Source organism: Rhizophagus irregularis, chromosome 2, assembly GCF_026210795.1.
Source record: "Rhizophagus irregularis chromosome 2, complete sequence".
Taxonomy (NCBI): domain Eukaryota; kingdom Fungi; phylum Glomeromycota; class Glomeromycetes; order Glomerales; family Glomeraceae; genus Rhizophagus; species Rhizophagus irregularis.
Window position 1 is genome coordinate 5849741 of NC_089430.1, and position 25897 is coordinate 5875637.

Below are 25897 nucleotides of genomic sequence, written 5' to 3' on the forward strand. Positions count from 1 at the left end.
ATTTTTGTAATATGCAAAAAAAAGATTTTTATATGTCGATAATTTTATTGATGATTATTTTACAAGTATTCGCTAAATATTTATTTAAGGAAATTTATTACTATATTGGATACAATATATGAAACTATCACACTGTTTCTCCCTGTAATTTCTACAAGTATATAAAAATTTTATTAATATTCATTAAAACTAGAGAATTTAATTAAACTCAAGAAAACCTAAGTTGTTTCTTTTGTAAAATTATGCATAACGCTAACAATAAAATATGTATTATTACTTAACTGTTAGGCTAGGGGTTTTTATTAAACTTTTATTAGAATAAAATAATTTTTTATTAAATCTATTTTTTTGTATTTTATAGAAAATCTATCTGAATAATTACACTATAAACTTAGTAAATCTTTTCTCATGCAACATTACATATATTTTTGCTTGTTAATTATATTTTCGTTTATACTCTTAAAAGGAAACTCAAAAAAAGCTTGTTTTTAAGGGCGAACTTGTATGAGTAAAAAAAAAAATAATAGTTTATTTAAAAATTCTTACGGGGTAGATAATAAACTTGCTTAATTAAGATAGGTATAATATATTAGAATTGACAATTAATTATTAAAATGAAGTGATTCAATTATGGTTACACAAATTTTGACAATATGAAATGTTACTAGCTAATTGAAAAAATTTTAACATTTCATGCTAAGCCACAATAATATAGATAACATAACAATATAAATAAGTATCGATTGAAATAATTTTTTTTTGGTCACATTTGAAGCTTTACATTAAAAAAAAGTAATTTCGTTGTTAAACAGTTGCCACTCGATTAATGCATATTAATGCATGGTCCCGCACTGCATATACGATTACGTTTGTGAAAATCCATGGTATTTACCCTGTGATTACATAATTTGTTTCGGCCGAGATTATTTACCCGTGATTATTACATAATTTGTTTCGGCCGAAATAATTTTTTTCTCCCGCAGTATACAATATATATATATACTAGCAACTTTGCGTCTTTTATTATTTTAAATCTGTTTATTAATTTATAAAAGTCTTATGGACACATTAATTAAGAAACTAAAAATTGATAAGAAATGCAAAAAGTGTAAATTTAAATGTAATGCAATATATTTTCAACAAAATTTCAAAAATTGGACAAGTGGGAATAAATATATTGATAAATTTATTCAAGATACTCAGCTATCGGCTCATTATAACACAAAAGAGGCATTGGAATGGATACCTTATGATAGATTTTATGATATTAAATATATTGAGAAAAAAAAAATGTATAGAGCAAATTGGATTGATGGATATATTTACGAATGGGATGATGAAAATCAAAATGGGAGAAGAAATGGTGAAAATATGTCAGTAGGTTTAGTAGACTTGAAAAATTCAAATAATTCAAAAAATATTGAATTAGAATTAACTAATAAGGTAATATAATAAATTTATTATTTTTAATTAAGAATTTTTATAACTATCACCGGATGATGATCACCAGTGACTGAAATTATGACGATCGACCAGCATTAAAATAGTGCCGGTAAAAATTGATAATTCTGGCCAACGGTGATGATCACCCCGGTGATTTGAAGTAATTAAATTTTGAAAATTTTTATTTTTACTGTGAATTATAATTGTAGGTTAATAGAATATATGGAATAACTCAAGACCTTCAAACAAAAAATTATAAGATGGTTTTGGGTGATGAATGTGAAATATGTAATTATTTATGCAATGCAGTACACTTTCAACAAAATTTTGAAAATTGGACTAGTGGTAATGATGATATTGATAAATTTATTCAAGATACTCAGTTATCAGCCCATGCAAGAAAGGCACTAGAATGGATTCCTTATGATAGATTTCATGATATTAGATATATTTCAGAAAAAAATGTGTATAGAGCAAATTGGATTGATGGATATATTTATGAATGGGATTATGAAAATCAAAATTGGAGAAGAAATGATGAAAATATGTCAGTAGATTTGAAAAGTTTAGATAATCCAAAAAGTATCAAATTAGGATTTACTGATGAGGTATAAGTAGTTTATTATTTTTAATTAAATTTTGAAATTTTTAACTTTTACTGTGCATTATGTTTGTAGGTTAATAGAATTTATGGAATAACTCAAGATCCACAAACAAAAAATTATATGATGATTTTGAGTGATAAATGTAAATTATGTAATCTTATATGTAGCTCAATTCACTTTCAACAAAATTTTGGGAGTTGGACTAGTGGTAATGATGAAATTGATAAATTTATTCAAGATACTCAGTTATCAGCCCATGATAATGCAGGAAAGGCACTAGAATGGATTCCTTATGATAGATTTCGTAATATTAAATATATTGAGGGAAAAAAAGTGTGTAGAGCAAATTGGATTGATGGATATATTAATGAATTGGATAATGAAAATCAAAATTGGAAGCGAAATGGTAAAAATAAGTTAGTAGATTTAGTAGATTTGAAAAGTACAAACAATCCAAAAAATATCAAATTAGTATTAACTAATAAGGTACTACTATTATAAATTTATTATTTTAATTAAATTTTTAAAATTTTTAATTTTACTGCGTATTATATTTGTAGGTTAATACAATTTATGGAATAACTCAAGATCCACAAACAAAAGATTATATGATGGTATTGAATGATAAATGTAAAAAATGTAATTATGCATGTAATGCAATACACTTTCAACAAAACTTTGAAAGTTGGACTAGTGGTAATGATGATATTGATAAATTTATTCAAGATATTCAGCTATCAGTTCATTATAGCATAAAGGAAGCATTAGAATGGATACCTTATGATAGATTTCGTGAAATTAAACATATTGAGGAAAAAAAAGTGTGTAGAGCAAATTGGATTGACGGATGTATTTCTGAATGGAATAATTATGATCAAAATTGGAAAAGATCTGACAAAAATATGTTAGTAGCTTTTAAAAGTTTAAATAATCCGACAAAGTTTACATTAGAATTTATAAACAAGGTATTATTAGAATTTTGAAATCTTAATTTTGCTATTTTTACTAACATGTTATTTTATAGCTTAAAATAGATTATATAGTTTATGGAATGACTCAAAATCCACAAACAAAAGATTATATGATGGTATTGAATGATAAATGTAAAAAATGTAAGCATATATGTTATGCAATACACTTTCAACAAAATTTTGAAAGTTGGACTAGTGGTAATGATAACATTGATAAATTTATTCAAGACACTCAGCTATCAGCTCATTATAGCATAAAGGAAGCATTAGAATGGATACCTTATGATAGATTTCGTGATATTAAACATATTGAGGAAAAAAAAGTGCGTGTAGCAAATTGGATTGATGGATACATTGATGGATGGGATAATGAAAATCAAAATTGGAAAAGATTCAACAAAAGTATGTCAGTAGTTTTGAAAAGTTTACTAAACAATCCAAAAAATATTAAATTAGAAAGTACTAATGAGGTAAAATAAATTTATTATTTTAATTAAATTTTAAAATTTTGAAATTTTTTAATTTTTACTGTGTATTATATTTGTAGGTTAATAGACTTTATGGAATAACTCAAGATCCACAAACAAAAGATTATATGATGGTATTGAATGATAAATGTAAAAAATGTAATTATGTATGTAATGCAATACACTTTCAACAAAACTTTGAAAGCTGGACTAGTGTAAATGATTATATTGATAAATTTATTCAAGACACTCAGCTATTAGCTCATTATAGGTCAGAAGAGGCATTGGAATGGATATCTTATGATAGATTTCGTGATATTAAACATATTGAGGAAAAAAAAGTGTGTAGAGCAAATTGGATTGATGGATACATTGATGGATGGGATAATGAAAATCAAAATTGGAAAAGATTCAACCAAAATATGTTGGTAGATTTGAAATATTTAAATGGCCCAAAAAATGCTACATTAGAATTTGTAAATAAGGTATTATTGAAATTTTGAAATTTTAATTTTGCTATTTCTATTAACATGTTATATTTATAGCTTAAAATAGATTATATAGTTTATGGAGTGACTCAAAATCCACAAACAAAAGATTATATGATGGTATTGAATGATAAATGTAAAAAATGTAACCGTGTATGTTATGCAATACACTTTCAACAAAATTTTGAAAGTTGGACTAGTGGTAATGATTATATTGATAAATTTATTCAAGACACTCAGCTATCAGCTCATTATATCATAAAGGAAGCATTAGAATGGATACCTTATAATAGATTTCGTGATATTAAATATATTGAGGAAAAAAAAGTGCGTGGAGCAAATTGGATTGATGGATACATTAATGAATGGAATAATGAAAATCAAAATCGGAAAAGATTCCACAAAAATATGTCAGTAGTTTTGAAAAGTTTAAACAATCCAAAAAATATTAAATTAGAAAGTACTAATGAGGTAAAAATAAATTTATTATTTTAATTAAATTTTTAAAATTTTGAATTTTTTTAATTTTTACTGTGTATTATATTTGTAGGTTAATAGACTTTATGGAATAACTCAAGATCCACAAACAAAAGATTATATGATGGTATTGAATGATAAATGTAAAAAATGTAATTATGTATGTAATGCAATACACTTTCAACAAAACTTTGAAAGTTGGACTAGTGTAAATGATGATATTGATAAATTTATTCAAGACACTCAGCTATCAGTTCATTATAGGCCAGAAGAGGCATTGGAATGGATATCCTATGATAGATTTCGTGATATTAAACATATTGAGGAAAAAAAAGTGTATAGAGCAAATTGGATTGATGGATACATTAATGAATGGAATAATGAAAATCAAAATTGGAAAAGATTCAACCAAAATATGTTGGTAGATTTGAAATATTTAAATGACCCAAAAAATGCTACATTAGTATTTGTGAATAAGGTATTATTGAAATTTTGAAATTTTAATTTTACTATTTCTATTAACATGTTATATTTATAGTTTAAAATAGATTATATAGTTTATGGAGTGACTCAAAATCCACAAACAAAAGATTATATGATGGTATTGAATGATAAATGTAAAAAATGTAACCATGTATGTTATGCAATACATTTTCAACAAAATTTTGAAAGTTGGACTAGTGGTAATAATGATATTGATAAATTTATTCAAGATACTCAGTTATCAGTTCATGAAGCTAATGAAATATCACATGCATTAGAATGGATACCTTATAATAGATTTTGTGATATTAAACATATTGAAGAAAAAAAAGTGTATAGAGCAAATTGGATTGATGGATACATTAATGAATGGAATAATGAAAATCAAAATTGGAAAAAATTCAACCAAAATATGTTGGTAGATTTGAAATATTTAAATGACCCAAAAAATGCTATATTAGAATTTGTGAATAAGGTATTATTGAAATTTTGAAATTTTAATTTTACTATTTCTATTAACATGTTATATTTATAGCTTAAAATAGATTATATAGTTTATGGAGTGACTCAAAATCCACAAACAAAAGATTATATGATGGTATTGAATGATAAATGTAAAAAATGTAACCGTGTATGTTATGCAATACACTTTCAACAAAATTTTGAAAGTTGGACTAGTGGTAATAATGATATTGATAAATTTATTCAAGATACTCAGTTATCAGTTCATGAAGCTAATGAAATATCACATGCATTAGAATGGATACCTTATAATAGATTTCGTGATATTAAACATATTGAAGAAAAAAAAGTGTATAGAGCAAATTGGATTGATGGATACATTAATGAATGGAATAATGAAAATCAAAATTGGAAAAAACTCAACCAAAATATGTTGGTAGATTTGAAATATTTAAATGACCCAAAAAATGCTATATTAGAATTTGTGAATAAGGTATTATTGAAATTTTGAAATTTTAATTTTGCTATTTTTATTAACATGTTATATTTATAGCTTAAAATAGATTATATAGTTTATGGAGTGACTCAAAATCCACAAACAAAAGATTATATGATGGTATTAAATGATAAATGTAAAAAATGTAACCGTGTATGTTATGCAATACACTTTCAACAAAATTTTGAATGTTGGACTAGTGGTAATGATAACATTGATAAATTTATTCAAGACACTCAGCTATTAGCTCATTATAGCACAAAAGGAGCATTAGAATGGATACCATATAATAAATTTAATGATATTAAGTATATTGAAAAAATTGGAATGTATATAGCAAATTGGATTAATGGATTTGTACATGATTGGGATTATAAAAGTCAAAGTTGGAGAAGAAAAGATCAAAATATGTATGTGATTCTGAAATATTTTAACACTGTAGAAAATATTGCATCGGTATTTGAGAATAGTAAGGTATAATAAATTTATTATTCGTAAAATTTTTATTAATTTTGATTTTCACTAATGCACTATATTTGTAGAAAACTACAATACATAAAATTTATGGAATAACTCAGAAACCGGGAACAAAAAATTATATGATAGTTTTGAATAATACATGTAAAAAATGTAATTATGAATGTAATGTAACACATTATCAACAGAATTTTAAAAATTGGACTAGTGATAATAATGATATTGATAAATTTATTCAGGATACTCAGCTATCAGCCCATAAATATACTACAAGTGCATTAGAATGGATACCTTATAATAGATTCCACAATATTGAATATATTGCAAAAGGCGGATTTAGTAAAATATATAAAGCAAACTGGATTGATGGGTATATTCATAAATGGAATAGATATAATAATAACTGGGAAAGACAAGATAAAAATATGGTTGTAGCTCTGAAAAGTTTAAATGATTCAAAAAATATTACATTAGAATTTATGAATGAGGTATGAATACTTATTACTTAAATTTTTAATAATTTTAATTTTCTAATATCATTTTTTATGCCTTTTATATGTAGTTGATATTTCATCATGAAGTAGAATTTGATCATGGAAGTGTCAAATTCTATGGGATAACTCAAGATCCAGAAACAAATAATTATGTAATGATCTTGGAATATGCAGATGATGGAAGTTTACGAAAATATTTGGACGCAAATTTTAATAAATTAAATTGGAAAAGCAAAATTATTTGCTTATTTGAAATTATAACTGAACTTGAATTTATTCATGAAAATAATTTGATTCATCGAGACTTGCATATTGGTAATATATTAAAGTTTCAATATAAAACTGCTATAACTGATATGGGATTGTGTAAACCTGCAAATTGTAATACACAAAAAAATCACATATATGGTGTTTTGCCTTATATTGCTCCTGAAATTTTACAGGGAAAAACTTATACAAAAGCTGCAGATATTTATAGTTTTGGTATAATTATGTATGAAATAATTTCTGGACTACCTCCATATCATGATATGAGACATGATGAATATTTAGCAATAAAAATCTGTAATGGAATTAGACCAAGATTTAATATTAAAATACCTCAATTAATTGTGCATTTAATTAAAAGATGCCTAGATGCAAATCCATCAAAGAGATTAAAAGCGGAAGAAATTAGAGATATTTTATACATATGGCAATATAAATCAACTAACAAACAAACGATAAAATTACAAGCACAAATTAAAGAAGCAGATTTAGTAAACAATAATTTATCAAATAATAGTATGCTTTCAACTAGTTTATCATATAAAACACACTCAGAAGCTACTTATACAAGTAGATTACTTGAATTTAATAATCTTCCTGAACCAAAAAATTCTGATGATTATTATGAACAAAATGATAACATAATTAGCATTAAAACTTCAGGTAGTGTTTAATAAAAAGTATTTAAATTAATTATGAAGAATACTAATAAACTGTTATTTATTAAACAGTGTCATTATCTCAACAAATTGATGTTTCTCGATTGGACATTAATGATAATAATCTTTCTGAACCAAAAAATTCTGTCTACGAACAAAATAATGACATAACAAGCATGGAATGTTCAGGTATTAATTAAATATTTATGAAATAAATTGAGATTTATAAATACTAATAAATTTATTTTGTTAAGTAGAATCTTTACAAATTGATATTCTCAATTGAATATATTGAATATTAACAAAGATGATAAATTGTAAGTTAAATGATAACGGATGCAAAAAAAACAGTCTATGACAATTATAATTTAATTTTTTCGCATTATTTATTTTTATTATTATTTCAACGTGAATTAAGCAACGGTTTTTCGCATTATTTAGCTTTTTTTTAATAGTAGTATTATTTTTCGCATTATAATTTAAATTCTATTTAATGCTTAGCTTTTTTTAGTACTATAATTTTAGAATTGGATGTACTTTTTTTTTTTGCTTTGCTTTTCAGCATTAGCAATTTTTTTTTTCTAGACTAGATTGGGGATAAGAGTAGCGTTAAATAGAACTTTAAATTGTAATGTATTTTTCAATTAAATAAAAATATTTATATTTATATTATAAAATGTAACAAAATAAAATGATAGATTCCGTTTTTTGTACTGTATATAAAAATTTAGTGTTAGTATGCTGACATGAAAAATTTCAACGCAAATTTCCAATTGTAAATATTTTGTATTTAATATTGTTTTACCAGAATTATGAAGCTTATTTCTAATGAAAATACGGTATAAAAAGTCATCACGGCGGATTTATGAAATACGCAAATTAAATAAATATTTAACAATATTTTAGTCACCAAATTTTTATTTTAAGTCCCCAAATATATTAGTGAAAGCCAAAAATGAGCCCAAAAAATTTTTTTTGTACCCCAAATCTTGCGTTTAACCACTTTTCCAACTAAATCCATTTTCCCAGTGTTAAAGGCGCGTCATTCTTTGACATTTTTTAGAAAAAGCTGTAAGTCTATTTTAATTCCCGAGGGCGCAGCAGGGTTTTTGCCTACTCGAAAAAAACTAAGTCCCTCAGATACTTATAGAAAATGGAAACAAGGAAGGGTGTGACGCATGTGACAAAAAAACAGTCACGTGAATTTTCGTGACATTTTTGAAGGGTACGCAGGGGAAATCGGTTTTTGCCAAATTTCATAAATCCGCCGCAATGTATAAGATAAATATCATTGATGTTTAATGACCCATATCAAATATCACATATTTAATCGGTCTAGTTATCACCGTTTATTATGCAGCCAAATAGGATCATGTTGTTTTTAACATACTGATATTTTTTGGATAAATTATTATTGCGTAAATATCTTTGATATTTTGACGCATTACGTCATATAAATTAATTATCACAGTTTTTCATATGGAACATGATCTTGGACGTCTGCATAATAACACAGTTATTAGGTATGGTGGTTAAAATGTCATCCGAACTGCTTTGCAGTTCGGTGATATTTCAACCCCCCCTACCCAATAAATATTATATACTGTACATCCGAGGTGGGCACATCGCGTCGTACAGTCGTACTGATCGAAAATTCTGGGCGGACCATCGACCACAGACAGATTTGGTACGAATTTAATCCGATCGTGATAATCGCGATAAAATTATCGTAGTTGATAAAAATTTGATTTGTACAGTTTGTTATATGCAAATTTGATTTTTTTAAAGAAATTAGTCATTATCGTTATTAGAAAATAAAAATGCAACCACGTCTTACAGGAAAAAAAAAATAATAACAATAAAAAATAAAATTCGACATCAAAACAAATGTTATTTTACTTTTTTTATTTAATAATTTGATTTTGACCAAATCAATTGAAAATATTTTGAAAATAATTCAACTATACTATTTTATATAAAAAAAAAATACAAATTTATTTTTTTACTTTGAGTAAAGAAGGAGGTATTTTTAGTGAAAATGTTTTTTTGATCAAACTATTTGTAAAAAAAAAAAAATGTTTTTAAAATAATTCACTATTCACTATACTATTTAAAATTTCTAATGTTTTAACTTTTTGAGAAATAGATTCAATCAATAGATGATATTTTATTTTAGTTAACGACCCACTCCGTTAATATTTAAATTGAATTACAAATTATCAAGTAATTCAATTCAATGACCTTTTTAATACCTCGATGTCATCATTTATATCATCATTTTTAGGTAATACGTTAATAGTATTACTTTTAGATTTTTTTCCCGCCGTTTTTTGTTTATTCTTCACGTTAGGTTTAATATTAATAACATTATTTACATTACTTTCACTAGTTTCATTAACAATATCGCACAAAACATCATATGCCACCCAAGGAAAAGAAATCATCCTTTCGGAAGGATTACCTTTTAATTCTGCGGGATGATATGTTACAAAATACCAAGCAGCAGCTTTAGCTCTCATTCTATTATGAGCTACAGGTGAAATTATATTAGTTCCTTTTCCATAAAATTCTTCTTCAAATAATTTTCGATAATGTCGTCTAATTGAAATAAAAGCATCCATCACGGATTTATTTATATCTCGTGATTTTTTTCTTTCTAAATTTATGATAGTATTCACGATATATCCACTAGTCACTTCAAATTCAGTTTTAACACCATATTGATTCATTAATCCTTTTATATCTGCATCATATGTACTTTTGATCTTTCGTGCCTCCTCCACATAAGTTTTATATCCTTGAACATGTAATCTATCATCAAGAACCATTTGATAACTTGGATTAAACGCTTCTTCATTAATAGAACGATATAATATACCTAAAACTTTTTCCGATATATAAGTAGGTTTATCATGTTTTTCCATAAAATCTGGAAAAGTATTAGCTCGAAGTACTGATGATAGTATTGCTGGTTTTCCTGTTTTTGGAAAATCTACTGCTTCGGAATGTAATTGTGCCAATCTTATACATTGTCCGTGAAATGCCCCAGTTTCAAAATGATCTGCTTTCGCCAAATGTGAATTTGCTATTATACCAAGTTGATCAGATAAAATATAATTTACAAAAAATGATTGAACATCTTCAATTGTTACATTTTCAATATAGTCAGGTCTTTGAGCTTCATATGCCATAGGTTCAATACGTTTTTTCTTGGGGATTAGACGTTCATCATATATAATACTAAAAAAAAAAATTTTTTTTTATTAACGATAAATTTTTATTAACGATAAATTTAAAAAGAAATAATTCAAAAAAACTTTAATTATTTATACTTACGTAAAATCGTCACCATCTAAATCGCCACCACTACATTGACTAGGGATATCTCGATAACCAGTCGCTGGGAATACCACAACATCCATAAGATTACTCAAATTTTTACAATTAACAGCTGTAACTACTCGTATATCACCAGGATGAAAGCATGGATTTCGAAACACAATACAGGTTCCAGTGATCACTCTTCTACCATTTCTACCATTTGGATCTGTGACGCAACAATAAATTTCATTTTCATTTAAACTTTGAGTTTCATCTAAAACTCCTAATAAAAATGCGCCTTTTTCTACACGGATTTTAGCTTTTTTCTTGAGATCTCTCAACATCACAAGACGGAATAAGGAAATTAAATTCGTAACATAAGGATCTTTTATTTGTAAAAATCCGGCTTTTACAAGATCTGCCAATTCCCTTGATATCCCATATTCATCAGAATTTTTTTGTAAAAGTTTTATAGCCGTTCTTTCATCATTAAATATTTTGTTCAATTCATTAACTTGTAAATCTTTCATTTCAATGAATACATTATCAGGTATTCCTAATGTAGATAATAATGTTATGGCTTGTCGATTAAGATATGCTGGAATAAAATTCGAACATCTAATAACTTCCAATACATTATGACTAGATTCAAATTTATATTGACTAGGACGAACTTTTATCTCATCACCTCGTACGAAACGTGATTGGCATAATACACCCTTGTAACCAGCCAGTCTAAATTGAAAAGCACTAGGAATATATTTTAATTCTAATTCTTGAGCGATTTTATTTGCTAATGAAAAAGATAATTTTCCGGTACCATCAGAAAATGTGTAACCATTTTTAACGATATCAGATATTTCTTCAATATTATTCACAGGTAAATCTTGAATTTCACGGGTACTTGAAAAACATTGCCCCATACGAGCAGCATATTTTGCAACATTTTTAATACTGGTAAAATCCCCCATCCAATCCCTAATATGATTTGCGGTTAAATCCTCAGTTGATGCGAAAAACCAACAAGAATGATCCCTTAATTGACTTGAAGAAAAAGCCAAAAATTCGTAATGTCTATTACCAATCTTGATACCACGATTTAAAGTATGATAAATTCTATTGTATAAAGCGTAAATATTATTCCCATTTGAAGAACCAACTTTTCCACATGCTTCATCTACAAATTGAATACGTAAAAAATTATCCATTTTATCACGAAAACGTCGAATCACTCTATTTGAAGTTTCAATAGTAGGATGTAAAAGATACATAGTTGTAGGAGAGATTACAACTTTACGCATCATAACACAATGTGATGGTATATATTTTGGATTAATATCGACATGATTAGATTTTATGATCTGCAACTCAGATCGTAAATATGTCAAAGGATCGTAAATACGTTTCTTTCTTGAGTAAATCCCCTCCAATATATAAATAGCGACATGAATTGGTAATTTTGATAATAAAATAATGAAATCTTCCTTAAGATTATAATTATTAAGATAATTAAAAGAAATATTACTTTCTAACATATAAAGAACACGAAAATTTAACTTTGAACGATCAACAACTTTTTGTAAAATACTTCCATCAATGGTACATAATGGGATCGTTTCATCAATATTAATATTTTTTGATACTAAATTATATTCTTTGGATAAGTCAATCATTCTCTTAAAACGTTTAACACCTTCAAAAGGTTTGTCACCAACCATATCTAAATTTAAAGTAATCCTAAAAGCGAGACATCTACCCAATTTTTCACTTTTATCAGGCATATTAGGTTGAAGAGGTATTTCCTTTTCTTCTTTAGATTTTGGAGTAACGCGAAGTTCAGTTTTACGCTTCCAAGAATCATCATAACACCAATTGAAATTGTCTTTAGATTGTAATCTATTATCCAATACCCAATATTTTGCAGGAAACTTATTAGCAATAGTTATTGAACCGATAGGACCTTTTTCCGTATTTTCAAGTACAACATGAAAGTCACCATCTACATCTTTAAAAGCGATTTCCAACTTAAAAAAGTGACATCTTTGATCGAACGGAACACCAAATTCGATTATTATACAACGTCTTTGATAATTAATAGTGAATTTCACAGCTTCGATATATTTAAATTCCGGAACAAAAGTATTCGGATCTAGATAACCTCCCATCTCTAAACTTGCAGCTGGAAAAGTATAAAATTTTAATTTTGTTTTCCCATCTTGATCGACAAAAGTCATTGTACTATGACTATGATAAGCTATTCTTAAAAGTTTTCTATTGATACGTATTTGTTTAGCCCAAAATGGGTAATCGGGTACAGGTCTATGGAAAAAAAAAAAATAAATAATTTTTTTTATGATAAATAAATTGATGACGATTTTAGGTAACAATAACAAACAAAATAAAAATAAGATTATACGAACTTGAAAGTGACATATGCAACGCCTTTACTTTCATCATCATCTGTCGTTTCAATTTCTACCTTATGAACGGCTCCATGATCGCTAAATAAATTTCTCAAATCTTGTTCCTTAACGTGAGTAGGAATACCGGTAACTTTAAATTTTAATTCGATAAAATTTCTCCAATCTTTAGGAGTACCATCTTCAAAAGTATTTATAATGTTAATATTGTTATTATTGTAACGTCGATTGTTGTTGCGGTTCATTTATCTGTTGGTAATATTATAAGAGTGATGAGCGAAAAGAAATAATTTTTTTTTTTTTTTAAGTTTACGTCGAATATAAATAAATTTTTATTTTTATTATTTGTTTGAAAAGGCTAAAATTAACTTATTAGGAATAAAGCTAACAAAATCGTGATTTTATCTCCTAAATCAATAAATACATTGTTGATCGATACCAGGTTTCATACTAACCTACCTTTCTTTTTTTTCTATAAAAAAAATAATGTCGTAGTGTATTAAACAATACAAAAAATATTTTTTTTTTTTGGAAAAAAAGGAGTAAAACCAAACATTATATAATCTAACTAAATAGTAAATTAATTTATATAAAAATAATTGAATGCACGATCAATATACATAATCTCTGCAATCAGTACTTAATATCTGCAGGACGATACATGATAACTCGTGAACCTGTTTTAGCGCATAAACAAATAATCCCTTGTGTAGATCCAAAAAACAAGAAAAAGGGGAAATGGGAAAAATTAAGTGTATGAAAATAACTTTGTATTATGTGAATTAACAAAAAAACTGGAAAATGTAACTATCTGTACCATATAAAAATCAAATAAGAATACTTGTGGTTCCTGCAACAAGTAACGACACGGATGAACAGGGCCAGTCGATTAAGCCGTTAAAGGTATGCAACTAGTATAAATATATCTATGCACATCTTAAATGAATACATATATATTCTAATATCACGTGATGACGAGAAAAAATTCTTTTACATTTAGCTAAATAAAGCTACGGTTAACCATATTAATTGTGCCGTCCTTATTATTGTTCTTTATTTTTGAAATTCTTCCCTTTTAAAGTTAATAAATAAATCAAATGACCGTGTACACACAAAACATCGTTTTAGAATTGTTCTCATCTTTGAAATTAATTTAACGTGATGCAATGTCGGAAACGATATAATATTTCAGAAAATGTTACGTAATCATAAAAAGTAATTTTTGTGACAGGTTAACTACGCTTCAGAAATTAGTTTTTCAGGACGACGTTTGGTTGTCTTTCTTGATCTTACTATAAATTGATGCTAAAATATTCTGGAGGACGTATTTCTAATTTCTTTTATGTATGATAATTAGTTATTGTTTTTAAAAAAATTTAATATAGTCTTCCGTCATTATTGTAATGATCTACATATATCACTTTGAAGAGTCATATTCAATCTGACATTGATAATCTCCAGCCGAATTTTTTTTTTTTTTTTTGGCAAAACAAGTTTTATGGGATTTTTAAAATTTTGTCATTTTCTTAAGCGTGCAACAAAAGACACATTTTGGCGTTAAAAATCGTATTTCCTCATTTCAGGTGAGGCTTGTTTATTTGTTTATATCCTTTCCAAGTTATGAATTACCTTTTTTATAAGTCATGTGAATATAAATTCTATTGAAATTTAAAACTGGTTAGTTTTTGGAAAATTTTCAAATTTTAGAATTTTTTAACGTAAAATTCAAATTTTTTTAAAAAATAAAATTTTTAAATTTTTTTTTACGATTGGTAGTAATTATTTATTTATAAGGTACTTCTGAAGAAACTAGGTAACATGATTCTATATTTTTTATAGTTCACATATTTTGACGTAACCCTATTGGTTAATAATTCAAATACCGTGATTTCCAAGAATAAAAATATTCTTACGTAAATTATTAATTTAATGATAAAAATTTTTACATAAAACTATTTTATTTTTATTTACAGGAAATTGTTTTTCAGGAGGTTTGTTTGATTGAAATTTAATTTGTGATTCATTCCCATGATTACGGTAAATATGAAAAGATTAATTTGATCGGGTAAAAAATTTAATCGATAATACGAGACTTGAAATTTGAATAAGTTTTTATTCTCGCTCATTTTTTTAATTGAATTTAGAACCATCTGTCATTGTGTATTAAGATTTTCTTTATCGTAGAATAAACTAAATAAACTATCGTTGTTAAGCAGAATTTTGAAATATAATATCTAAAAATAATTCATTTCAATTTTTTCGGAAAATAAAAATTTTACTTTAGATTCACAATTCACATTTTATAAAAAGGAAAATTATAAATTTATGATCTATATAAACAAGAATATGGAAAAAAAAATTCAACTTTATTAAATTATGAAATATTAACATGATAATTTGTAAACCCGATTTATCGCACGTTTCCTATAGGATCATACTGATTTTGTTTGACCGATATTTTTTCAATCATCATCGTACAATATTGAATATTTACCTTTTTTTTTCATTTATTTGAGATATCAATCAACAATGTAAGGCATGATCTCTACAAAAGATTTTACAATGTATAGAAAACCCTATAAAAAAATTCCGGAAAAAACTCCGATAAATGATCATTTTTCTAATTTTTATTCCGAAGAAGCTCAGGCACGTGATCATTTTTCTGAAAGATTTTTTATAGGGAAAAATTTGAAGACAAAAAAAAATTGGATTCTCGTGACCCGGCCTTTACAAAAATTCATGATTTTTTCAGTAAAATTTTTATCACGTGACTTTATATAATGAAATTATTTCTTTATTATATAAAATTCAAATTTCAACATATTATTTTCGTGATCTTTTTAATACTTGAAACTTGGTACTCTTACCATTATTTGAAACTGTTGTATAACACTCATCACAACAATAATAAAACTCTTCCTTTACATTGACTCTATCAGATTCGTCACAACATCTTTAAAAAATTCTTCTATGTTCATGTCTTTTTCATAAAAAAATATGCTGATAATAATTGTACATGTCGTGTTTAATTCTAAAACAGTATTTGGGTGGGAAGGACTTCCCGTTAAATAAAGAGATTTACAGATCGATAAGGTCGATTTAATATATTACAAAGTTACACATAAAATATAATAAACATTACATATAAAAATTTTACATATATAAAAAAAAAACCGGACGGCCGGGTCAATTTTAAAATTTTATGTCACGAGAATCTAATTTTTTTTTTTACCTAAACAAAATATAGTTAAAATAAAAAATATATATTATGATTTAATAATTGTTTATGCAAACTTAGTACTGAAATATGTCCAAATGTAGATTCCAAAAATCTTTTACCAGCTACCATATGTGTTTACTGTATATATGTGTATATAAAAAAAATTACAGCCTAAAAAACTATAGAAAAGCAAAAAAAAAAAAAAATGTTTTTAAAATTTCATACATATTGTTTTTAAGAAAATTATTTTCTAAAATTTCTAAAAATTATTTAATAGAAAAATTGATTATTATTTAGAAAGCTAAATTTTCTTGTTTATTTAATCTTTTTGACTGACAAACTTCATAATTAATTAGTTTTTTTGTCTATATATATGGTGTTTTATCTTATATTGCTCCTGAAATATTAGGAGACAGATTATAGATTGACCGCAGATATTTATAGTTCCATGTATGAAATAATTTTCGGATTAATATAATGATTAAAGAAATTGTAGAATTTTAGGTATGATGATAATGACTTACAAAAACAGATTAAATATCAAAAATACGAGTATTTGTACGGTTATGCCTTACAGTGTCCGGTCTGATGATCTTTCCGAGTCATGTCAATTTTTAGTACAATTCATCATCCAATTAAATTGACGCCCAAAATCTAACCATTGCTAAATAAATTTATTGCTCGTTGACAATAAATACAGCATGGTTAGCAAGATAATATATTATGACGTGATAAAAAATTTTCTCCTATGAAGAGTTGGCGTGCTAAAGCCCTCCCCTGTAAAAAGTAAATCCGTTTTTTAGATTCCATCTTTTTTCCATAAAAGGCTCATATTTCCGGAATTAATAACCATATTTTTATTTTATATAATTTGATTACAAACAAGATAGTTACAACAACAGGGAGCTTTAAACAGATCCACATAAAAATGATAAAATAAAGTATAAGTATATCAAATTATAAATGAACATTCCCTATAATTATAAATAGAGTTGGGTATGATATATTTTTATCTCATAATTTAATCAAAATAGCCTAATATTTAAAAGAAATAAAAATTTTACTTGATGTTACTTCACAATCTTTCTTTCAATAATAATTTCTCCAATTTTGATAAAATTATAATTCAATTAAAAAAGTAAAAAAAAAGTCTAGTTTTAAATCTAAATAAGATCTTTCCCTCACCAGTAAAACTAAACGTCAGATAGGATTTAGATTGTGACGTAATCAAATAATGCATATAGTAAAAAAGAGAAAATCAAGAACTCTACAAATTGATGATTCTCGATATATTGATGTTTTTAGGTCAATTAATTAAATTGGTGAATTTTAAGAACAAAAAATATCTAAAATAAAATAAATCGATTTCATTTAGTATCTAATTCTTGTAAAATTTAGAGATATCAATCTGTTGAGAATCACCAATTTGCAGTAAAATATCGATTTGTTGAGAATCGTTAATTTTCGGCGAAATATCGATACGTTGAGTTTGTTGAGAATCAACAATATTATTTAGCAAAGATTCTATTTAATGAATTTCATTAGTATAATATAATTTAAATATTTATTCTGCATATATAACAAAAATTATTAATTAATATTTAAGGGTATTACTAAATATCACCAGTGGTCACTAGCGGTGAATTTATGATGTAATGTCGGCCAGCCAGTATTTTATTTTATTAGATTTTAATTCTGGCTAAAAGTACATCATTAATGCTGGTATGGTGACCATCACCACTGGTGAGCTTTAGCAATAATTAATACCTAAATATTCCTTGCTTATTATATTATTATTTTGTTTGTAATAATCATCAGAATTTCTTGGTTTAGGAAGATTATCAAAATTAAGTAATCTACTTGTATAAATAGCTTCCGAATGCGTTTTATATAATGATCCTAACCTAATTGAAGTGAATAATTCATTATTACTTCCTTCCACTTCTTTAATTTGCTTTTTTAATTCTGTTTGATCTGAATCAGACGATTTACTAAATTCATGAGCCCATTCTCTTAAAATTTTGCAAATTTCTATTGCTTTTGGTCGATTCAATGGATTTGCATCTAAACATCTTTTAATTAAATGCACAATTAATTGAGGTACATTAATATTAAACCTTGGTCTAAGTCCCTGGCAAATTTTTATTGCTAAATTTTCATCATGGCCTATATTATAATATGGAGGTAATCCGGAAATTAATTCATACATAATTATACCAAAACTATAAATATCTGCGGCTTTGGTATAATTTTGACCTTGTAAAATTTCAGGAGCAATATAAGGTAAAACACCGTATACACTATTTTTTGTACTTTCTGATTCACTGTAATCTGCAGGTTTACATAATCTCATATCAGTAATACAAACACTACCTCTATGTAATATGTTGCCAACATGTAGATCCCGATGAATTAATTTATGAAAATGAATATGATTAAGTCCAAATGCAATATCATATAAATAATCAATCTTATTTTTCCAATTTATTATATTATAATTCATGTCTAAATATTTTCGTAAACTTCCATTTTCTGCATAATCCAAAATCATTATATAATTTTGTGTTTTTGGATCCTGAGATATTCCATAAAGTTTAATAATACTAGCATAATTATTTATTTTATGATGTTGTGTAATCTATAATATACAAAGAAGATGCATCAACAAAAATAAATATATTAAAATTTCATCATCATTAAAATAAATAAATTTATACCTCATTCATAAATTCTAATGTAATATTTCTTGAACTATCTAAACTTTTTAAAGCCACAAATTTATTTGGATATTCTCTTTTCCAATTTAATCTTTCATCATCCCATTTACTTATATGTCCATCAATCCAATTTGCTTTATATATTTTTCCAAACCCTCCTTTTGCAATATATTTAGTATTATTAAGTTTATTATAAGGTATCCATTCTAATGCTCTCTTTATATCATTATGAGCTGATAATTGAGTATTTTGAATAAATTTATCAATGTCGTCATTACCACTAGTCCAATTTTTAAAATTTTGTTGAAAATATATTGCATTACATGGATAATCACATTTTATGCATTATATATATGAGCTGATAGCTGAGTATCTTGTATATATTTATCAATATCATCATTACTACTAGTCCAATTTTCAAAATTTTGCTTAAAGAGTATTGCTATTGCATTGCACACATTATTACATTTTTTGCATTTATTAATCAAAACCATCATATAATTTTCTGTTAATGGATCTTGAGTAATTCCATAAAATTTATAATTACTTTTAATCTACAAATATAACAAATTAGTAAAAAAATAATAAAAATTAACCCTAAAAATTCATTAAATATACCTCATTCATAAATTCTAATGTAATATTTTTTGGATTATTTAAACTTTTCAATTCTACCAGCATGTTTTTATTAAATCTTATCCAATTTCGATTTTTACTATCCCATTCACTAATATATCCATCAATCCAATTTGCTCTGTATATTCCAATTTTTTCAAAATATTTAATATTATGAAATCTATCATAAGGTATCCATTCTAATGCTTTTTGTGTATCACCATGAGCCAATAACTGGGTACTTTGAATAAATTTATCAATTTCAACACTACCACTAGTCCAACTTTCAAAATTTTGTTTAAAATATTTTACATAACAACTTACAGAACTACATTCTTTACACTTATCAATCAAAAATAGCTGAAAAAAATTCGTAAGACTCATTTACAATTTAATAAAATTTGGTGAAATGAAGATTAATAGAATAAAATAATTAGGAATATAATTTGTGTGAAATGTATTTTACGGGAGAAACAGAAAAAAAAAAAGAATTTTAGCGTGAGGCCATTATATAGATAATACGTAATAATCAAGTGACTTAGTGTATTGCATAATTGGATATATCAATTTTGCCGATCTAACCATCTCCATATACTGTCCGTCATGTGATCTTAGGCCAATGAAATCGGAAATTTAAGTTTTATTTTTTTTGCTCACTTATAACGTTCCATTTTCCAGTAATATTATTACTTGGATTTTGCTACTTAAATTCCCAAAACTCACAAAAAGCTCTAATACTATTAAGACTAATTAAAACTGGAAAAGTAATACATCATTAATATATTGTAAATTAAAGTCGCGTAACTTGACTCAAATTATTATTGACCCCCTAAAAAGCTCTATTGCACTTTGTCTTTGTGTAATAATAAATGGGGTCATACTGAAAAAAAATAAGCAAATATTGAAATGACTTAACCCTTTCTTAAGCAAAAATTTTGGTAACACGTGCTTACTTTGTAAGCCTGTGAGTACCAGCTATATGTAACCCAAACTATGATTCATTAATTATACAATTTCGCACCCTAACCGCAAGTAGATCACAGCATCACACAAAGCCACATTGTACAACCAAAAATTTCGTAATTATATAAATATCCGGAATTGTGTGAAACTGATAATAAAAATTTTTCAATATACTTTTATATTTGTATGTTTTGAGTCATTTTTTTGTATATTTATTCACATACTTGTATATATTATCTAAGTCAACTAAGAGTTTATTTATTATCTATTTGCTATATTTATCAGTCACAGCACGCCGATAGTCATAGAATCTATTTATTGGTCACAGTCACTTCATCATAAAAATGTATAGTCGAAATAGTCGAACAAATGGTTTGGCAAAAAATGACCCGATAAACAGTAATCAGCCAAAAAGATGACTAATATTAAAAGTCATATACAGTAATAATGTACAATATGCCATAATGATTCAAATTTACATGACACATATATATATATGATGCATCTGTACCAATTTCTCTAAACTCTCTTTCTTCAAATAATGTCTCAAAGGCTCATACTTGACATTTACAGATACATAATGCTAAACTATTTTATTTTGGGTAGATCCATTAACATTTGAACAGTCCCTCTCTAAATGGCAGAGAGAACTACTTACAAAAGAATATAATATAAATGCTTAGCAGAAAGATCTTCTTAAAAGAGAACATGAAATAAATTGGAGTTACCAGTGCCTCTTACACATGTGATATCAATGATAAAAAAAATAAGGATGTTGTTACTTTTCGCACTTCAAGGATGCAATCAAAGAAAAAATTCAAAATGCCAAACTTGATGATTGTTGGAATAAGTTGGGAAGAATCGACAGAACAATGCAGAAAAATTCCATCAATTTTGATAGTAGATGAGGATCATCTGATTTACGGGAAGGATAAAGCCTCTCTTTCTTCAAATAATGTCTCAAAGGCTCATACTTGACATTTACAGATACATAATGCTAAACTATTTTATTTTGGGTAGATCCATTAACATTTGAACAGTCCCTCTCTAAATGGCAGAGAGAACTACTTACAAAAGAACATAATATAAATGCTTAGCAGAAAGATTTTCTTAAAAGAGAACATGAAATAAGTGAGAGAGAATTGGAGTTACCAGTGCCTCCTACACATGTGATATCAACGATAAAAAAAATAAGGATGTTGTTACTTTTTCACACTTCAAGGATGCAATCAAAGAAAAAAATCCAAAATGCCAAACTTGATGATTGTTGGAATAAGTTGGGAAGAATCGACAGAACAATGCAGAAAAATTCCATCAATTTTGATAGTAGATGAGGCTCATCTAATTTACGGGAAGGATAAAGAAGCCTCTCTTTCTTCAAATAATGTCTCAAAGGCTCATACTTGACATTTACAGATACATAATGCTAAACTATTTTATTTTGGGTAGATCCATTAACATTTGAACAGTCCCTCTCTAAATGGCAGAGAGAACTACTTACAAAAGAACATAATATAAATGCTTAGCAGAAAGATTTTCTTAAAAGAGAACATCAAAATAGAAATTGAGAAGGTGGAGTTACCAGTGCCTCCTACACATGTGATATCAACGATAAAAAAAATAAGGATGTTGTTACTTTTTCACACTTCAAGGATGCAATCAAAGAAAAAATCCAAAATGCCAAACTTGATGATTGTTGGAATAAGTTGGGAAGAATCGACAGAACAATGCAGAAAAATTCCATCAATTTTGATAGTAGATAAAGGGAGCTCATCTAATTTACGGAGGATCAAGAAACTCTGTTTCTTCAAATACATATAAAGGCTGCTACTTGACATTTACAGATACATAATGCTAAACTATTTTATTTTGGGTAGATCCATTAACATTTGAACAGTCCCTCTCTAAATGGCAAGAGAACTACTTACAAAAGAACATAATATAAATGCTTAGCAGAAAGATTTTCTTAAAGAGAACACATGAAATAAGTGAGAGAGAATTGGGTGCAAAGTGCCTCCTACACATGTGAATATCAACGATAAAAAAAATAAGGATGTTGTTACTTTTTCACACTTCAAGGATGCAATCAAAGAAAAAATCCAAAATGCCAAACTTGATGATTGTTGGAATAAGTTGGGAAGAATCGACAGAACAATGCAGAAAAATTCCATCAATTTTGATAGTAGATGAGGCTCATCTAATTTACGGGAAGGATAAAGAAGCCTCTCTTTCTTCAAATAATGTCTCAAAGGCTCATACTTGACATTTACAGATACATAATGCTAAACTATTTTATTTTGGGTAGATCCATTAACATTTGAACAGTCCCTCTCTAAATGGCAGAGAGAACTACTTACAAAAGAACATAATATAAATGCTTAGCAGAAAGATTTTCTTAAAAGAGAACATGAAATAAGTGAGAGAGAATTGGAGTTACCAGTGCCTCCTACACATGTGATATCAACGATAAAAAAAATAAGGATGTTGTTACTTTTTCACACTTCAAGGATGCAATCAAAAGAAAAAATCCAAAATGCCAAACTTGATGATTGTTGGAATAAGTTGGGAAGAATCGACAGAACAATGCAGAAAAATTCCATCAATTTTGATAGTAGATGAGGCTCATCTAATTTACGGGAAGGATAAAAAGAAGCCTCTCTTTCTTCAAATAATGTCTCAAAGGCTCATACTTGACATTTACAGATACATAATGCTAAACTATTTTATTTTGGGTAGATCCATTAACGCTTGGAGGCAGTCCCTCTCCTAAATGGCAGAGAGAACACACAAAGAACATAATATAAATGTAAGCAGAAGATTTTCTTAAGAGAACATGAAATAAGTGAGAGAGAATTGGAGTTACCAGTGCCTCCTACACATGTGATATCAACGATAAAAAAAATAAGGATGTTGTTACTTTTTCACACTTCAAGGATGCAATCAAAGAAAAAATCCAAAATGCCAAACTTGATGATTGTTGGAATAAGTTGGGAAGAATCGACAGAACAATGCAGAAAAATTCCATCAATTTTGATAGTAGATGAGGCTCATCTAATTTACGGGAAGGATAAAGAAGCCTCTCTTTCTTCAAATAATGTCTCAAAGGCTCATACTTGACATTTACAGATACATAATGCTAAACTATTTTATTTTGGGTAGATCCATTAACATTTGAACAGTCCCTCTCTAAATGGCAGAGAGAACTACTTACAAAAGAACATAATATAAATGCTTAGCAGAAAGATTTTCTTAAAAGAGAACATGAAATAAGTGAGAAAGTGGAGTTACCAGTGCCTCCTACACATGTGATATCAACGGTAAAAAAAATAAGGATGTTGTTACTTTTTCACACTTCAAGGATGCAATCAAAGAAAAAATCCAAAATGCCAAACTTGATGATTGTTGGAATAAGTTGGGAAGAATCGACAGAACAATGCAGAAAAATTCCATCAATTTTGATAGTAGATGAGGCTCATCTAATTTACGGGAAGGATAAAGAAGCCTCTCTTTCTTCAAATAATGTCTCAAAGGCTCATACTTGACATTTACAGATACATAATGCTAAACTATTTTATTTTGGGTAGATCCATTAACATTTGAACAGTCCCTCTCTAAATGGCAGAGAGAACTACTTACAAAAGAACATAATATAAATGCTTAGCAGAAAGATCTTCTTAAAAGAGAAATGAAATAAGTGAGAGAGAATTGGAGTTACCAGTGCCTCTTACACATGTGATATCAACGATAAAAAAATAAGAATGTTGTTACTTTTTCGCACTTCAAGGATGCAATCAAAGAAAAAATCCAAAATGCCAAACTTGATGATTGTTGGAATAAGTTGGGAAGAATCGACAGAACAATAATGCAGAAAAATTCCATCAATTTTGATAGTAGATGAGGCTCATCTGATTTACGGGAAGGATAAAGAAGCTAGTAATAAAGAATCTGCAGATAAAGAATCTGCAGATCAATTCTGGGCAACTGTTAACCTTCAAAAAGTATCATCTATAAATATTATAATATTTGTGGCCTATGGATATAGAAGTTCTAACTAGGTTCAAATCTGTCCTTGTGCCCTTTCATATCTTCATCATCTCTCAAAAGTTATATTGCCCAGTCTAACTTGTCCACATAGAAATCTATCTTTCCTTCACATCCAAAAACTGAACCTACTTCAGGTGACAAAAAATGATTCCTTCTCAATACCTGTGTACCGATTCTATAAAATTCCTTCTGCCATGTTTGTTCCAGGATTCTTCCTTCAGATCCAAATCCAAGTGTTTCTCTTAAAATGTTCACACTTAGTTTATTACACATTGCTGTGAAAATCTTCACAATAAATTGATACAAATCTGTGGGAATAATATTGCTACTACGGCTAACTCCATAATTTTGCTGAAAAAATGCCCACTTAAGAAGGGGTGTTGCAAAAGTTAAATAACTATTATCCTCCACAACCATAAGGACTCCAGTTTTAACTAGGTAATTTGACAGGAGTCGCGAGTCCTGCATGGAGGAAAATTTAAAGAGATTTTTAAATATGCAAAGAGTATAGCTATTATTGATATTCGCGTTGATACTCACAATGAAGCAAAAAAAGTTTAGGAAATGAAGGCGGATTTCATATACGTGTCATACTCCAAAGATTTTGGTGCATTTAAAATAAAGAGTTTGGGTAAAGAAACTTTATTTATTAGGTCTCAAGATTAATTTATTCTTCAATCAGACAAAGTAATACATGTTGTTTCTTTTTTGAGCAAAATGTAAAATAATAATAAAAATCTTGACGCTTCCTCGTTATAAATTTTACCATCATGGGAGAATTTATCTGTTATATTGAATAAAGAAACAT

The 25897-nt window shown here is 27.0% G+C and overlaps 7 protein-coding genes across 7 annotated transcripts; 4 read left to right on the plus strand and 3 right to left on the minus strand.

Annotated features, from left to right (window-relative positions):
- Window positions 1-6848: 6848 nt before the first annotated feature.
- Window positions 6849-8075, plus strand: OCT59_012564 (uncharacterized protein; the record flags this gene model as incomplete). The annotated part of the gene is made up of 6 exons (XM_066134573.1): window positions 6849-6857; window positions 6932-7015; window positions 7307-7356; window positions 7492-7793; window positions 7862-7978; window positions 8047-8075. 6 exons carry the CDS (start codon window positions 6849-6851, stop codon window positions 8073-8075), a joined length of 591 nt encoding a protein of 196 aa, XP_065989828.1.
- A 1587-nt stretch (window positions 8076-9662) lies between these two features.
- Window positions 9663-13775, minus strand: OCT59_012565 (uncharacterized protein; the record flags this gene model as incomplete). The annotated part of the gene is made up of 3 exons (XM_025309535.2): window positions 9663-11029; window positions 11126-13429; window positions 13531-13775. The coding sequence occupies 3 exons, from the start codon at window positions 13773-13775 to the stop codon at window positions 10018-10020; spliced, it is 3561 nt and encodes a 1186-aa protein (XP_025169587.2). The 3' UTR covers window positions 9663-10017.
- Window positions 13776-18128: 4353 nt separating this feature from the next.
- OCT59_012566 (uncharacterized protein) lies at window positions 18129-19301 on the minus strand (the record flags this gene model as incomplete). The annotated part of the gene is made up of 2 exons (XM_066134574.1): window positions 18129-18274; window positions 18518-19301. 2 exons carry the CDS (start codon window positions 19299-19301, stop codon window positions 18129-18131), a joined length of 930 nt encoding a protein of 309 aa, XP_065989829.1.
- Window positions 19302-23098: 3797 nt separating this feature from the next.
- OCT59_012567 (uncharacterized protein) lies at window positions 23099-23308 on the plus strand (the record flags this gene model as incomplete). The annotated part of the gene is made up of 1 exon (XM_066134575.1): window positions 23099-23308. One exon carries the CDS (start codon window positions 23099-23101, stop codon window positions 23306-23308), a length of 210 nt encoding a protein of 69 aa, XP_065989830.1.
- A 644-nt stretch (window positions 23309-23952) lies between these two features.
- On the plus strand, window positions 23953-24162 carry OCT59_012568 (uncharacterized protein; the record flags this gene model as incomplete). The annotated part of the gene is made up of 1 exon (XM_066134576.1): window positions 23953-24162. The coding sequence occupies one exon, from the start codon at window positions 23953-23955 to the stop codon at window positions 24160-24162; it is 210 nt and encodes a 69-aa protein (XP_065989831.1).
- Window positions 24163-24377: 215 nt separating this feature from the next.
- On the plus strand, window positions 24378-24587 carry OCT59_012569 (uncharacterized protein; the record flags this gene model as incomplete). The annotated part of the gene is made up of 1 exon (XM_066134577.1): window positions 24378-24587. One exon carries the CDS (start codon window positions 24378-24380, stop codon window positions 24585-24587), a length of 210 nt encoding a protein of 69 aa, XP_065989832.1.
- Window positions 24588-25149: 562 nt separating this feature from the next.
- On the minus strand, window positions 25150-25557 carry OCT59_012570 (uncharacterized protein; the record flags this gene model as incomplete). The annotated part of the gene is made up of 1 exon (XM_025321168.2): window positions 25150-25557. The coding sequence occupies one exon, from the start codon at window positions 25555-25557 to the stop codon at window positions 25150-25152; it is 408 nt and encodes a 135-aa protein (XP_025169588.2).
- Window positions 25558-25897: the final 340 nt, after the last annotated feature.